Source organism: Hibiscus syriacus, unplaced genomic scaffold (assembly GCF_006381635.1).
Source record: "Hibiscus syriacus cultivar Baekdansim isolate YM2019G1 unplaced genomic scaffold, ASM638163v2 tig00110503_pilon, whole genome shotgun sequence".
In the NCBI taxonomy this organism is placed as follows: domain Eukaryota; kingdom Viridiplantae; phylum Streptophyta; class Magnoliopsida; order Malvales; family Malvaceae; genus Hibiscus; species Hibiscus syriacus.
The window spans coordinates 602,302-618,312 of record NW_024062764.1 but is presented as its reverse complement, the minus strand read 5'-3'; the positions used below and the strand labels follow the sequence as shown (position 1 = coordinate 618,312).

Here is a 16,011-nt window from a genome sequence, read left to right as displayed (position 1 = left end):
CTATCACATATAAAAATATTTGAAGAAATATATATATGTGTATATATATATATATATATATGATTATAGAAAATCATTTAAATTAGAACTAAATAGCACATTAATACTTAAATATTTAGGTTTGACACAAAAATAAAGTGCATAAATTATGTATCTAAATGTTTTAGTACCTAAAGAATTTTTCGTTAAAAATAGGTGTTTAACATTTTCTCTATTACACTTTTAGATGTTCGGACATTAACCGCCGTTAAAAATATCCGTTAAGTGACACGTTTCACGTTCGGCTAATTTTGAGAATTTATTTTTTTTAAAAATTATTAAAAAAATAAATATATTATTTTAAAAAAACCCTCTTCTCCCTTCTCCTTTACCCTTCTTCAGCGACACCACCGACAACAGTAGGTGGCGTACACCACCACCACCAGCAACTTCGTCGGCGCCTTGCGATCCCAACCTCGACCAACAATCACCCAAATCGACTGTAGATTGTCACAAAACAGTAAGAAAACGTTCGTTGTCCTTCACCGTCGAATCCTTCTCCGACCAATCGTGCCCGTCGTCGCGTCCACCAGTGAGAGCGTCGTCTCACGCCGAGAAAAACCCAAACGTCCCTTCGTTGAATAGCACCATCATTTGTCGTGGAAGAAGCTTCAAAGCTTCGGTGAAAACCTAACCAGAGTTATTTTGTAATTTTTAAAAACTCTGGGTTTTTTTAAAGAAATTAAGTTTTTAGCAAAAAAATTATTTAGGCACTAAAACGTTTTTTGAGACATAATTTGGACACTTATTATTATATTAAGCTAAATATTTATAATTAAATTTATATAAAAACTCAAATAACTCTACGCAAAATTTTATAAATTCGGCTCAACTTATTTTAAAAAAAATTTTGAGTTGAATTACAAAAATAGAACTTGAATAACTGAAATAACTCAAAATTTTCAGTAACTAGTGAATTAATTTTTAAATTGGAGTCGGATCCTTCAGCTTTGTATAATATATGTATATTATATGAATAAATACGAAGATATATATGAGTTAGGATCCACTTACACTATGCAAAATTAATAAGTTTTAACCAATTTATAGCCATTAGATTTAAATAAATAAATGACTTTGATTTAATTAAAATTTATAACCCATACAAAATATTTCTTCAACTTATAGTAAAATAATATTTTTTTTCTTTCTAGGTTGAAATTTAGGATTTATGGTATAAGATTTAAGCTTTAGGGTTTAGAGTTTATGATTTAAGTTGTAGAGTTTATGATTTAAGGTTTAGAGTTTATGATTTGAGGTTTATAATAGGATTTTAGGATTTGAGATTTTGGTGTTTAGAATTCGAGATTGAGATAAAAAGAGATATTGCTTTACAGTAAATTAAAAGATATTTATTTATGAGTTACAAATTTTAATGAAATCTAATAGTTATAAATTAATGTAAATAGATAGATAGACAGACAGACAGACGACAGACAGACAGACAGGTAGATAGATAGGTAGATAGATAGGTAGATAGATAGATAGATACACTGTATAAAACTCTTTTAGTATTACACTGTGTAAAGCATAAACTCTTTTAGTTTTATACATTTTTAAGATCATTGAGATGAGAGAAAGTAAATGCTGAGATTAACAGTAGAAAATAAGAAGATATTAACTGAAAAAATGAGTTAATTTTGGCTTTTGATTTGTTCAATCCAACGATAATAAACAATAGGACACATCAATTTAAATAACTCAGATTTTTTGACTCGACTCGATTCATTCGAACTTTGATCTAGGAGGAAAGACAAGATTGAGCTTTCCATATATTTCCCTAAGTGGGCTGAAACTAGGCAACCCACCAATGGCTCCATTAACAGCCCCTTAAGCAAAAAAAAAAAAAAATAATAATGAATTTGCAAATGAAAACCTAATATATATATTAAGGGGCGGCTGCATTACCTTGCTGCTTGCAACTAGGGTTTTTGCTGCGGTAACGAGTAGTCCACTCATTGCTCAGCCATGGCGGAACAGGTATACATTTCTATCTCTCTTTCCATTTTCTTTATGTGTTGGCACTGCTTTGACCTTTTGCATTTTATTGTGTCTATTAGAATGAGAAGGCATTCCTTAAGCAGCCAAAAGTATTTTTGAGCTAACTAACTTAGTTCGTTTTTTATTTAACATTTTACTTATTTCTGATTATCATTTTGAGACCATTACTCTCTCTATCTCTCAGTTCCAAAAAATCTGGGAAAGGAAAGAGACCTGGGAAGGGCGGGAATCGCTTCTGGAAAAGCATTGGGTTAGGGTTTAAGACACCCAGAGAGGCAAATTGAAGGTTTGCTTACTTGGCTCTAATCTTCCCTCTTTTTTTGTAGGATTGAAGTCTTTTGTAATGTGATTTGTTTTTGCAATTTGGTTTACTTCTTTAAGCCTTTGCATGCTTCCCCGTATTTATCACTGAATAATGTTCTCTGTTGTCTGCTAGGACTTTGGGATGATATGCTTTTGTCATTGTACTTGTTTTCTGCTAGAATCTGGATTAGAGGATGACACCATGGGGCAGTTTACTTAACAAAATTGACAGGGACTTAGGAAGGAAGTAATTAAACTAGAACGGTTGGGGGCAAGAACTGACATTGACTTAGAAAATAACTACACCGGAAAAGTTTGGGGGCTAAAACTTAGAGGCCCTAAGTGAGTCATGTTACTAAATCTTTTCAGACCTGCTCGAGTAAGGATTTTTTTGGGGCTGTACAAGTATTTAATTGATGGTTTGGTCCTTAATGGACCATTTCGACCTACAGATGTCCTTATTTGAGCATGTCCGAAAAGTTTTAATCCTCATTCTCTTTAGGGTCTTAATGTTTTAGTCCCAGATTGAACATTTCAACTTGATGTTACATGTTTTTTTTGGACTTTTATTTGTAGTTTGGCTAGCATTCATAAATGTGGATATCATGTCTTTGGTTAACATGTTTCTGATTATTTGACTTTTGCTTAAACAATGCGTGTCTTTGTCCGAAATCTAACGCTGCTCTAATTACTTCCATTATAGAACTATAGGGTATCAATAACTTGTATGGATGCTTAAATTTTTCGCTGGATACATCTTCATTTGGCCACTATTTCATTCTTGTTCTTTATTTGTTTCTACAATTGGATTTGTTGACACTTACATTGGAGGTTTTGCCATTGGTTAGGAACATATATTGATAAGAAATGCCCATTTACTGGAACTGTTTCTATCAGAGGCCGTATCCTTGCCGGCACTTACCATAGTACAAAAATGGTCAGGACCATTATTGTTCGAAGGAACTACCTTCACTTCATCAAGAAATACCAAAGGTAAGTTATCCTCTCTCTCTCAATCTGTCTTTTTAATTTTAACATCTTTGTTAATTTTCTAGATATGCCGGTTATGTTATTTGCTGGAGATTGTGATGCACATTTGTAAATAGCACTCTTGTATGTCATTTATTATGGTATCGTCATTTTTTTTCAGATATGAAAAGAGGCACACTAACATCCCAGCTCATATATCCCCCTGCTTTCGTGTTAAAGAAGGAGATCATGTTATAATCGGGCAATGCAGGTTCGTTGTTTGATTTCGTTTTATCCTTTTTCATATTTATCGTCTCCTTTGTGCCCCAACATACCCATCACCGCTGCCACGTACCACCCCCACACAAAAAATATTGTTTGTAAGTAATTGTAACCACTATATGAATTTACTGATAAAACTTTGCAGGCCGTTGTCGAAGACGGTGAGGTTCAATGTCTTAAAGGTCATTCTGGCCGGGTCTTCCGGTGGAGGGAAGAAGGCTTTTGCTGCCATGTGAGAGGGTGTATTCACCATATGAACTTGGTGTTAGTTTCGGTTAAATAGTATATTTTATTTGTGAAATCTCCATTGTTACAATTTAGAGGAACTATTTGTGTTTTGCCTTTTGATTTCTTAAATGAATTGGATTGTTTTTTACTGCCAGATAGAACATAGTTACTATTCATTATCGACCTCTTCTCTCTCTTTTGGAAGAGAGAGTAACCTTAAGCAAAAATTTGACTTGTTTTCTTTACCTTCTGTCTCTTGTTAAGGGAAAAGAGATGGCATAATGCTAAAAATACCCCCTAATGTTTACCATAATGGTCATTTTAGCCACTATCTTTTTATTGGAGCATTTTGACCCCAATTTTTCACTTCAAGGCAAAAAGCTCCCTCTATAGATGAAAACCATCATTTAACACATGATTAGCTCTTTAAAGTAGAAGCTTTTTTGAACCTAAAATGAAACTTTGAGGGCTAAAATGTCTTAGAAAAATATAATAAGAGATAAAGTGATTATTTTATCAAATGTTAAGTTATTTTGTTCTAAAATAAAAAGTTGAGGGCTATTTTTCCCTAAAATAAAAAGTTGGGGGTTTAAATGTTTCAAAATATATATAATAAGGGCAAAATGATCATTTTAGTAAATGTTGGGATTATTTTTGGCATTATGCCAAAAGATATTTGGTCAGTTTTCACATTGTTTTGATTTCTACGTTCATTCAGATGACAAGTCTTTAATTTAATCGAAGTATAATACTCAACTTTTATTATTAATAAATTAAATCATTCATACTAATGTGGCTTAATATTAAAATAAGTGCTTAAACTATATTAAAAATATATGTGTCTAAATTATTTTTTAACTCATCCAGGTATTTAACGTTACAAACATTATCATTTTAGGTATTTAACATTATAAATGATATCACTTTAGGTATCTTGGCCATAACGACCGTTATAAAACCATGTTAAGTGACACGTGTCATAATATTAAAATTTTGAAATTTTTATTTTTCTTAATGTTAGGCCTCTGGATGGGTAAAAAAAATAGTTTAGGCACCTATTCAAGAATTTTGGTATAGTTTGGGCACCTATTTTGGTATTAAGCCAAAATAAAATTATTATTAAAAATTCCAAATGATCAACCCTACTAGGCCTGTAAATGAACCAAATGAACACGAATGAGGGTATGTTCATGTTCTTCCGTTCGTTTAACTTTAACCAAACAAATGAACGAACAAGAACATAAACGAACACAAAATTTCTTGTTCGTGTTCGTTTGTTCCTCCGTCCGTTCGTTAATGAATGTAGCTTGTTCGAGTTCGTTCATTTAAATGATAAACGAACATAAATGAACCAACATAAACGAACGAACGTAAACAAACATTAATGAACACAATAAATGAACATAAACGAACCTGCACAAACATAACAAATGAACATAATCGAACATAATAAATGAACGTAAACGAAGTAAACAACAACAACAATAACCGCATAAAATTCATTATTTATTAATATAAACTTCAGAGTTAAAATTATTTGGGTTTTAAATGTGTATGATTTATATTTTCTTTAATTGATTTGAGTTAAAATTATTTGGGTTTTAAAATATTAATGATTAGATCTTAATATTTTAAATGGATATAGAGATTGAGCTGAATTTAAATGAATGTGAATGAACATAAACGAACATACATGCACATAAATGAAAGAACATAAACAAACAGATTACCGAACGTTCACGAACGTAAATGAACGAACGAGACATTTGTTCGTGCTCATTAATAAACGAACATAAAATCTTGTTAATGTTCGTTCGTATAATAAATAAATGAACATAAACAAACTTCCCACTAAATGGTTCACAAACGGACATAACGATCGATTATCACGATTTAATTTGAAGGATTGGGTATTTGAGATTTTATGGATTAAAAATCTAAATTTATGGATTTGAGAATTTTGAGTTTTGAGATGGTAGTAAGAGTTGTGATCGGTTATTGGGTGCTCAGAGACGTATAGGTGGGTGGTCACCGACGAATGATTGGTCGGAGATGATCGACGGTTGGAGTAAATGGGACTAGAATAAAAGATGTACCTAAAGTGGTAACGTTTATAATGTTAGGCACCGAGATAAGTCAAAAAATAATTTAGGCACTTATTCGAGTTTTTTATACTATTTGGACACTTGTTTTAGTATTAAGCCTACTAACAATATTAAATTATTTTGATGACCAAAATTTAAATTGATATTAAATTGATATTACATATATTATTATCAAATAATATTTAATTTATAATTTAACTAATTTTTATTAAAATTAAAAATACTTTTTCTTTAAATTTATTTGAATAAATGTTTGATGAAGTTCTAATAAAAATTTATTTAAATTATTAATTATATAGTTTTCTATTATGATAAATGAAAAAAAATATTTTTTAATAGTATGAGTCACTGACTATAAGGTAGTGTATATTTAGAATTTCTTTTAACTTTTAGCAACACAAACTTTGCACACCTAGTTACTTAACCTTGAGATCTTTAGATCTTTAGGGAGAACAATATTAATTTTAACTAAGGTAAATTGTGCATTTAGTATCTAAATTATTAGTTTTGATTCGTTTTAGTACTTAAACTTTCAAATTTTTTCAAAAACATACATAATGTTTATTTTTCATTTCATTTTAGTACCTAAACTTTCATTTTTTTTTCTAAAACTTAACGTTAAATTTTGAATGGACTACTAAAATAAAAAAATACTAAAGTTTTAATTATAGGTACTAAAATAAAACATAAACTAAACTTTAGGTACTAAAATGAATTAAAACTGGTTGTTTGGTACAAAACACATAATTTACCCTTTTAACTATTGAGGCCAATAGATTCAATTGTTTAAATTTATTAGTTAGAATTAATTAATGAGATTAGTATAAGTTATTTAGGGTTTGTTTGGTTTTATATTTTATATTTTTATTTTTAGAAAATAATTTTCATTTTCAATTTTTTGAAAATTCAAAAAAAATTGTTGGTTATTATAAATGAAAACTTCAATTCAAAACTAAAATACTAAAAATATATATGGTATCTAATTTTTCTTAAATAGAAATAAAAATAATAGTTATTAAATACTTAAATTAGATTATAATTATTAAAAATCATTACATAAATTTAACATATGAGTTACAAATATAAAACAATAAAGTTGATTAGAAATTTCATAACACAAAATTTATTTTAGTTTATAATAAGAATATAATGTTAATGCATATATGACATTAATTAAATTTTAAAAATACACAAAAATACTGTTATAAGTAATAGTACACAAAAGTGTCATTAGCATAAAAATATGTTTAGTGATAAATGAGACTCTCAAACGTTGATTGTCATGAATCTTACATGAAATTCATAAACTTATATGGCAATCTACAATATTGACGTGACAGTTCATGATACTATTTTGACAGTACTCGATGGACGATGATGTGATAGATGAACTTAATTGATTGTTTTATAAATCTTAAGGACTTATTAATTTTTAAAAATTATTTGAATTAAAATATAAAATATAAAAAGTTATCAAGATATTCAATAAATTAAATAGTTAAATTATTAGAAAAATTAATTTAAGGATTATATTGAGTGTAAAAAAGTTTAGGGACCATATTGACTTTTTCAAAATTTTGAGGGGTTGAGATACAATTAAATAAAAAAAATATTGTTACAATGATTTAAACATGTGTAAGTTAAGTTAAAAATCTAGATATAATGTTTCCTTATTTTTTGAATTTCCAAAACAATTTTAATAAAAATACTGAAAATAATTTTTTTATGTTTTCATATTTTCACTTAATTTTGCTTTCATTTTTCAGAAATCATTTTTCGATTGTACAACCAAGCACTTTTTCTTCAACGTTTTCTATTTTTTATGAAAATAAAAATAAAAATAAAAATAAAATATATTTTTTAAAACCAAACGAATCCATATATTGTATATTAAGGCTATATAAACAAAATCTCCTTTCCATATAACAAAAAATACAAACCAAATATAGTGAATAAAGAGCAAAATCTAGGAAGTGCTTTGAATAAAACAATGGGCCTCACCATATATACACCTACTACCTGCTTTCTTGTTCCATTCTTACCACCCCAAGGGGCCTCTCCTTTAACTACTTTCTAAATTAATCCTTCTAACCTAAACCCATAATTTGAACCAAATCAATTCGTATTATTTTTGATTTAATCATTATAAAATATTTTGAATTTCACTCAATTTAAATTTAAATTAATTCAGATTTAATTAAAACTTTTGATCGAATCGAATATATCGACTTTTCTAACATCTAAGCCTGTTGTTTGGATTTAATCCACAGGTCAGAAACCAAATCTACATGCATGCACACGTGTTTAACTTATATAAACTTATATAATGATCTGCTTAAAGCTCCAAAAATCCAACAACCCATTGACTGTAATTTTAAGTACATATGAATTAGATTATCGGATGATCCTTTGTTCGTGTTCGTTCATTCAATTAAACGAACATAAATTTTTGTTTACATTAGTTTATTTAATAAATAAACGAATATAAACGAATTTCCCGCCGAATAATTCAAAAACGATTCGTTGAATGTTTGGTTCATTTACAAGTCTAGCTGAAACAATAGATAAATGACAAAGAAGATAGAAACAATATTGTAATTATCCATAGAAGAAGAAAGGGATAGATGCATTATAAAATGACAAAGTCTTCATAAATGTGAAGAAATGGACTCTTTCCTTTGGAGAAATTATTCCACAACCAGAAATTTCTTGGTTTCTAGGATTACAAACTTGTGCATATATTACATAGCATCAAATGGAAGCGTGAGTGGTTGAAATTCACATCCTTTTTGACATTTCTTTCATGGAAAATTATCCCCACATTGCCTTATCAACTTCATTGTTTGGTCCAAAGTCTAAATCAACCTACAAATGCATCTAAATAATCCAAATATATAGGATTTGGATTATATCATAATGGAATCATGTTAAAAATTTTCTTAGGTTATTTTCTTTTTTATCTATCGAATTTGAATCTAAGATCTTACGTAAGAGTCTAAGAGACATTAAACTCTTTACTACTTGATCCAACATACGTTGGTAGTAGAAAAAAATTACATTTTATTTATAAAGCTGAGGTTTTATTTTGGGATGGACCTAGACAAGCCGCTCACCCCCTGAAAATTTAAAATCATCATATATTTTAAACTTTTTTAATGTATTTTCTATTGAAAACATGTTTTCACCATTTGAAATTTTATAAGTTCAAATTCGACCATTGAAATTTTATAAGTTCAAATTCACCCCCTAACCTTAATTTATGCGTCCGTCCTTGAACTTCTATCAGTATCTTCCTTTGAGACATAAGAATTGACTTAAAAAAAGAAAAAGAAAACAAAGAGTAAGAGCTGTAAATCAAAACACAAAGGGACCAAACATTAAGGATTCCATGGGAACATTCTATGAGTGCAAAGGAAGCAAAGTAACAAGAGAATGAGAAGACTAAAATCTACCATTTCTTTCTTTCTTTTATGGTTTTAACTTTCAACATTGGGTGGTCAAGTCTTGAAACTCTTAGTGCTTTAAATGAGATAGGTAGAATGTATGGTTCTTCTATCCAAAAAGTTCAATGTTTTCTGATTATATACACACGACTCGCGTGCTGTCTAAAACATGATAGATTTTACTAAATACGAAAGTAGGATTAAATATTGGGAGGGATTGAGATCGATATTTTATTTGAATTTGATGGATTTTAATTTAATTCAAACTTATCGGCATTTTATTAATAGTGTCTTATGTTGACAAAATACAGTTTTAGTAGATAAATTTGATCATATGTAAAATAAGAGAAATGATAAAATTATCCCTCAAAAAGTGATAGATTTGTTTTTAGTATGTGTAAAAGAATGAGTGTAGAAATATATAAGTGTCTTTATTTGTTGACTTTACATTTTGAATGAGATAATTTTAAAACTCAAGATGAATATATTTAATGGAAAAGAGGGAATGTTATAATTATTCATTATATATTTAGATATAATACACCTTTCTATATCATTTTTCGATTAAATATTTATTTTACCTAATAAAAATGAAATATAACATTTGAGTCGTGTAAGATGCGATTTTATTTTTTTTAATAGCATGGAGTTTGCTTTGCCTTTTCCTTATTTTCTTCCGCCTTAAAAAAACCCTTTAAAAACTTGACTTTACTGCACATCAAATTGTTTTATCTAACAATGCCAGGGTTTGGGAAATTGCAGCACAGTTTCCTTGTCCGTATTATTTGGTTAAATATCATTAGCCGAAAGAGATGGTGGTTGCTTGTTAGATCCGGCAACGCCACCCCTGCCGGTGTAGGTGAGCTAAAATCATCTCACCCTCTATGTATCCGCTGTTAGGTAAGAAACATGAAATAATATATCTAACAATAACTCGGTTTATATCGACACCAACGGTCGTAATCCGAGTCTTGATAATTCATTCCCAAGATTCAAAGATCTATATATTGGGACATATATAAAATTTTATATTAAAAAGTGATCGTTTTGATCGGCCTTTAATCCATCCCAAGACTCAAAGAGATGGTTAATGGAATGATTTGTTCGTCGACTTTTTTTAATTTATCGTTTGTCTTATTTTCACGTGTATATGGTTATTGAAATATATTCATTTAATCGATTAATTTACATAAGTATAATATTTTCTAATAGAATTCTTATACCTTTAAAGATCATCTTTGGAGACTACAGGTTTATCCTGCTTTTAAGACCACCTGTTTTCATCAAAGTACTTAGCAACCTTTCAAATCAATTGTATTGTGAGCACAAAACCTTTAGACAAAACGACTGACTGGTCTAAACAATCTACTGGTATAGAATCAAAGATTTACTTGAGAGAACTCTTTAGTCTTCTAATATAGGAATATCTATTATTACCTAATGTACGACACAATCAATCAAAGTCATTATAGATATCTCTCTGTTATGACTAACAAGTGCGTTTTCTTTTCCTTCTGATTAATTTTCTTCTTCATGTTCAATTTTTCTTCCATAAGAAAATATTGACTAACTATTGTGCTATTGTAGATTGCGATTTTTCATCTAAATTATAATGAATAAATGGTCAATGATTGACGTGTCAAACTTATTCTTATTAACAGAAATTGATCTTAAATTTTATTTTTTATTTATAATGTTAAAATTCAGACTTATTATTTTATTTAAATTTTTATTAATTTCAATAGTTAAGAATAATAAAAAACTTTGACCTATAAATTTACCGCAAGCAAACAAGGAGTTAACCAAAATGGTAGTAAACGAAGGGCATAGGTGTACGACTTGCAATATTCAATTTGCCAGCTGTCGGTTCGTTAAATCGTCTTTAATTCTGTTGAGTTGCAGTTCATTTACCACGCTCTCTGCGGCGTCTTTAAATTCTGCGACACCCCATTCACTGCCCACCCTTTCTCCTTTCCACTTTATTGCCATTAAATGCTCCCTCTCTTTCTGTCCTCAAAACCGCACATAACTCTCGCTCCACAGCCCATACAATTCTATGGCGTCGCCTCCGCCTATGTTATACGGCGTAATCGGAGGACCTGGCTCCGCCGGAGATAAAACAGCAACTGAACGGTCGCATTCTCCGTCTTCTTCAGCTGAGAACGCGAAGCCGAGTATAATGATAATAATATTGATCCTTTCGATAACGCTGATTGTTTCGGTTTCTCTTTGTCTTCTTCTGCGGCATCTGAACCGGCGTTGTTTGCGATACCTCTCTCGTTCCTCGACTTCTACTATTATCGCCTCCGCTTCCAGTCACCGTGTCAGTCCGGAGAAATCGCCGACGGGTTTGTTGCTCGATTCTCTTCCTCTTTTCACTTTCTCCTCCATTACTCTCCGCTCCAGCGGTGATTCGACTGGTGATTGCGCTGTTTGTTTGTCGAAGTTTGAACCGGAGGATCAACTCAGGCTGCTCCCTCTCTGTTGTCACGCGTTTCACGCTCACTGCATCGATACGTGGCTTGCATCAAACCAGACTTGTCCTCTATGCCGTTCTCCGCTCTTCACTTCTGAATCGGATCTCATCAAGTCATTGCTTCAGTCCTCTAATGAGGCTGCGCCGATCGGAAATGGAGGCAGCGATAGTTTCCGGCTTGAGATCGGCTCGGTAAGTCTCCGACGACAGCCAGGCACGGAATCAGGCGAGCAAAGAAGGTCATACTCCATCGGCTCTTTTGATTACATTGTAGAGGAAGAATCAGAGGTGACTAGGAATCAAACTCATCAAAGAAACGTGTCCGATAAGGAAGAGTTCGCCGGAGTTGATGCAGCTTCGGAAGCGAGCCTCGCCGCGGAGGTAGCCACCAGAAGGAGTTGGCTCAAGGAATACGTAGATAGGCTCTCTTCTTCATTATCGTCTCGAGCCTTATCATTTCGTAGCTCAGGCAGGTTCTTGACCGGAAGCAGTCATCGAAGCGATATCGCCGGCTCCATCGGCGGTGATTATGACGTGGAAGCCAATAACATCGGCGAGGAAATCAGCGAAATGTTTCGTTGGTTCTCAGGGGTATAATAGTCAAATTAGAATTCGAACTCTGAAAGTAGGGACATGTCCGCCGTTTCCTACTTTTCGTTTCGGTTAGTTTGTTCTATCTTTTGCTCATTCCACTCTCTCCCGGATCGGAATATCGTAATCCGTACGTCAACGAGTGCGCAAAAAGGTTAAGAAATGGAGTGGACATAGCAACATTTTTGAGTGCAGGTGATTTATTTTTTACTGATTTACCCGCTGTAGATAAAGTCACGTAGACTCCGGGGAAGAGACAACATTTACACTCCCTGGTAATTTTTTTAATTAAAATTGGTTTAATGATCATCCAATGGCTCACATTTGACCTTCAAAATCTAACGGTATTAAATAATGAGTGTGACTTTTTTGGTAATAAATTATTATACTTATGGAGTATATATAGTAAAAACACGTGGCATTGATAAATTTGTCCATTTGGTCATGATGCATATTTATTAAATATCTCTCATCAGATATATAATTAAGTGATGGAGTGGATTTTAAGCATCCAATACTCTTCTTTGCATTTGATTTTGTGATAAAATAATTGTTAATCCTTGAAGTGATTAAATTTTTAATTTTTTTATTAATATTAGACTCCAAGTTTAATAATATTTTCTTTTAATTATTTCCATCAACATGACACTTTAAAATTATACTATACGACGAAGACAAATTTCATATTATCAAAAAACAATATAAACTAAAATACCATGGATATATGAAAATAGGAGTTACAAAACTAATTTAGTGAAGATAAATGAGAACAAAATGTATTGAATTTGATAGTACTAAAAACAGGGTGTATTTATTATTGTTTGTTTGTTTATTAGGTACAGGTAGATGGGTCGGATCTAACATCATTAAATTTCGTCACTCTCCTAAGGGCAATAAATATTGCAAACATATTTTTTATAACTATTATTATTTGATTGATCATTAATTTAGATCAAATATTACGAAAATTTATTATAAGAATTATTTTATAATTTAATTTGTTCCATTTATATTGTCAAAACATAAATTTGTTGATGACAACAAGTGATTTTCATCGGCCGACAGTTTATCTATTCTGATTTTATCTAATAGTCCTGAACGGTAAAAGAATGATTATTAAACGGTGTTTTGTATTAAAGAGTGTCAATCATGGAGCAAGGAGGATGAAAAAGACAAAGGTTGTAAGGGCTTTAGTCCCTCTTCTAATCTTAATTGAGATATTTATAGTGGTTTATCGTGCATGTGCTAGTGGTTTAGTCATTATACCTATTTATAGATTGATTGGAGTAGATTCATCAGTTAATTTTTAAATTTCGCTCACATCATGTGGGAATATCAGAGGTTTATCTAGAGATTTTGTACATTAACAATAGCTAGCCTGAGACGTTTGCCTAGATGAGTCAGGTTCATGAGATTGAGGATTAAGTATAGATGTCAGTTTAGGGCTTTTGACTGGCTATTGAGATACAAGTTCTGATAATTTTCAGAAGTTGTCTCTAAAAAATAATAAAATTATTAATTTTATTTGAAGGATCTAATAACTCATTCTTTTAAATTAACTAATACATACTAAAAAAATATTATTTTTAAATTAGAAAATTTTATTTGCTATGGATAAGATAGCTGTTTTAGCAAGTATTAGGTTGGGAGTTGAAATGTATTATTCTTTTAGGTAAATGTAATTCAAATCCTTTTCACTTTTACACAAATATTTAATATAATTTTTATATAATCTTAAAGTGTAATGTTTAGCGGAAGCGAAAATATATTGTCAATAGAAAATACAAAAAAAATAACCTATAATATAAGAAAATTTAAAATTTTTTAAATAGTGAAAACAAATTATCAATAGAAAATATAAAGAAAATAAATTATAATATAACAGACTTTAAAAATTTTAGGGAGTGATTGCAAGACCCGCTCCTCCCTTGGTTTATCCTTGATCTCAGTTAACACTGTTATAAAAGAAACAATCATTGTATGAAATAGTATAAGATCAAGGACCAAATGTAGAATTAAACCTAAAAAATGTGGTACTGACATATTATTACATTCTGTGTTGATGCTTATTGATTAAATATTATACATGATTAAATTTTTTTATAAGTAAAGCATTTGATTGGATGAAAAGCATTCAGATTAGGGATGAACATAAGTCAGGTTGGGTCCGGTTTTTGGTCTACCCGACCCGATCTGAGAACAAGGGAGCCTCCATCCGAGATCCGACCCGATCAAAATAAGGTTTCATCCGACCCGACCCAACCAAACCCTAATATATGACATTAAAACCGACCCAACCCGACCCGAAATAATAAAAAAATTATTTTTATTCAATAAAACAATGACTTAATTGGAAAAAAAATTATATATAGAGGAATATTATTATAATTATCCCTAAATATATAGGATAAAATTATATATTTTTTCCGGGTCAGGTCGGATTTTTTTCACCCTAAACCTAAACCCAACACGAATACCACATCAAAAAACCCCGACCCGAACCATTTTTTTATATAGAAAAACCCGACCAACCCGATCGGTCGGGTCGAGTCGGAACCCTTCGAGTTCGGGTCACATGCTCATCCCTAATTCAGATGCAACCACTATTTTTTCTATGTATTTGGCCGTGTCGTCTGTGAAAATAAAATTTAATTTGTTGAATTTAACGAGAAAACTTATATAAAATTTAATCATTTATTCATGTAATATGATTCAATAATTTTTACTTTGTTTGCACTTATTTTTAAATTAATTTGTCTAATAATTTGACGTGATTCATTTTTAAACATATCTATACACTTTTACATTTTTTTTAATTGAATAATCACTTGTTTTAGAAAAAAATTACATCAAAATATTTGATGGAATTATTAGAAAAGTTGATCTCACGACTAAAAATACATATTTCAAAAAACGGAAACACTAAAAACGATTAAAATACATAGATGGACTACATTTAGCAAAAAACACATGATTTTGGGACCTTTCTATAAAATTTGACAACAATTTTTTATTATAAAAAAACTCACTTTTTATATTCTTTAAACGAGCAATGTAAGAAAATTACGTATTTAATACCTAAACTATTAATTTTGATCTATTTTAGTATCTAAATTTTTATTTTTTTCAAATCCATACCTGACTTTTAATTTTTGTTTCATTTTAGTATCCGTCGTTAAAAACTTAACGCGTTTAGTATATAACTATCAGTTTTGGTTCGTTTTAACACCTAAACTTTCAATTTTAGGTATGATTTGGAAAAAAATTAAAAGTTTAGATACTAAAATAGACAAAAACTTATAATTTAGATACTAAAATGCGTCAAACTCCCATTTAGTTTAGGCCATAAAAAGCTTAGGCCATGCAACATCCAATGTGGCATAATGATCAGGAAGTTGTAAATACACACAAGTTGTTCAATAACATAGTTTAAAAAGTCTTGTTAGATTGATGAGGGTGACCCGATCCGATCCGAGGTGTCACATTAGAGCCACCAGAGCGACCCACAGTAAAAAAATCTAGGAAAAATTAATTTTTTTTGTTGAAATGTATAAAATCATAAAACAAATTTATA

The 16,011-nt window shown here is 30.5% G+C and overlaps 1 protein-coding gene and 1 pseudogene across 1 annotated transcript; both read left to right on the top strand.

Annotated features, from left to right (window-relative positions):
• The first annotated feature begins 1,994 nt into the window (after window positions 1-1,994).
• LOC120129607 lies at window positions 1,995-3,836 on the top strand (annotated as a pseudogene).
• Window positions 3,837-11,286: 7,450 nt separating this feature from the next.
• On the top strand, window positions 11,287-12,742 carry LOC120129745 (E3 ubiquitin-protein ligase ATL4-like). The gene has a single exon (XM_039147175.1). The coding sequence runs from the start codon at window positions 11,427-11,429 to the stop codon at window positions 12,441-12,443; it is 1,017 nt and encodes a 338-aa protein (XP_039003106.1). The 5' UTR covers window positions 11,287-11,426; the 3' UTR covers window positions 12,444-12,742.
• The last annotated feature ends 3,269 nt before the right edge of the window (window positions 12,743-16,011 follow it).

Coding starts and splice junctions, on each gene's coding strand:
- LOC120129745 (XM_039147175.1), top strand. CDS start 11,427: ATGGCGTCGCCTCCGCCTATGTTATACGGCGTAATCGGAGGACCTGGC.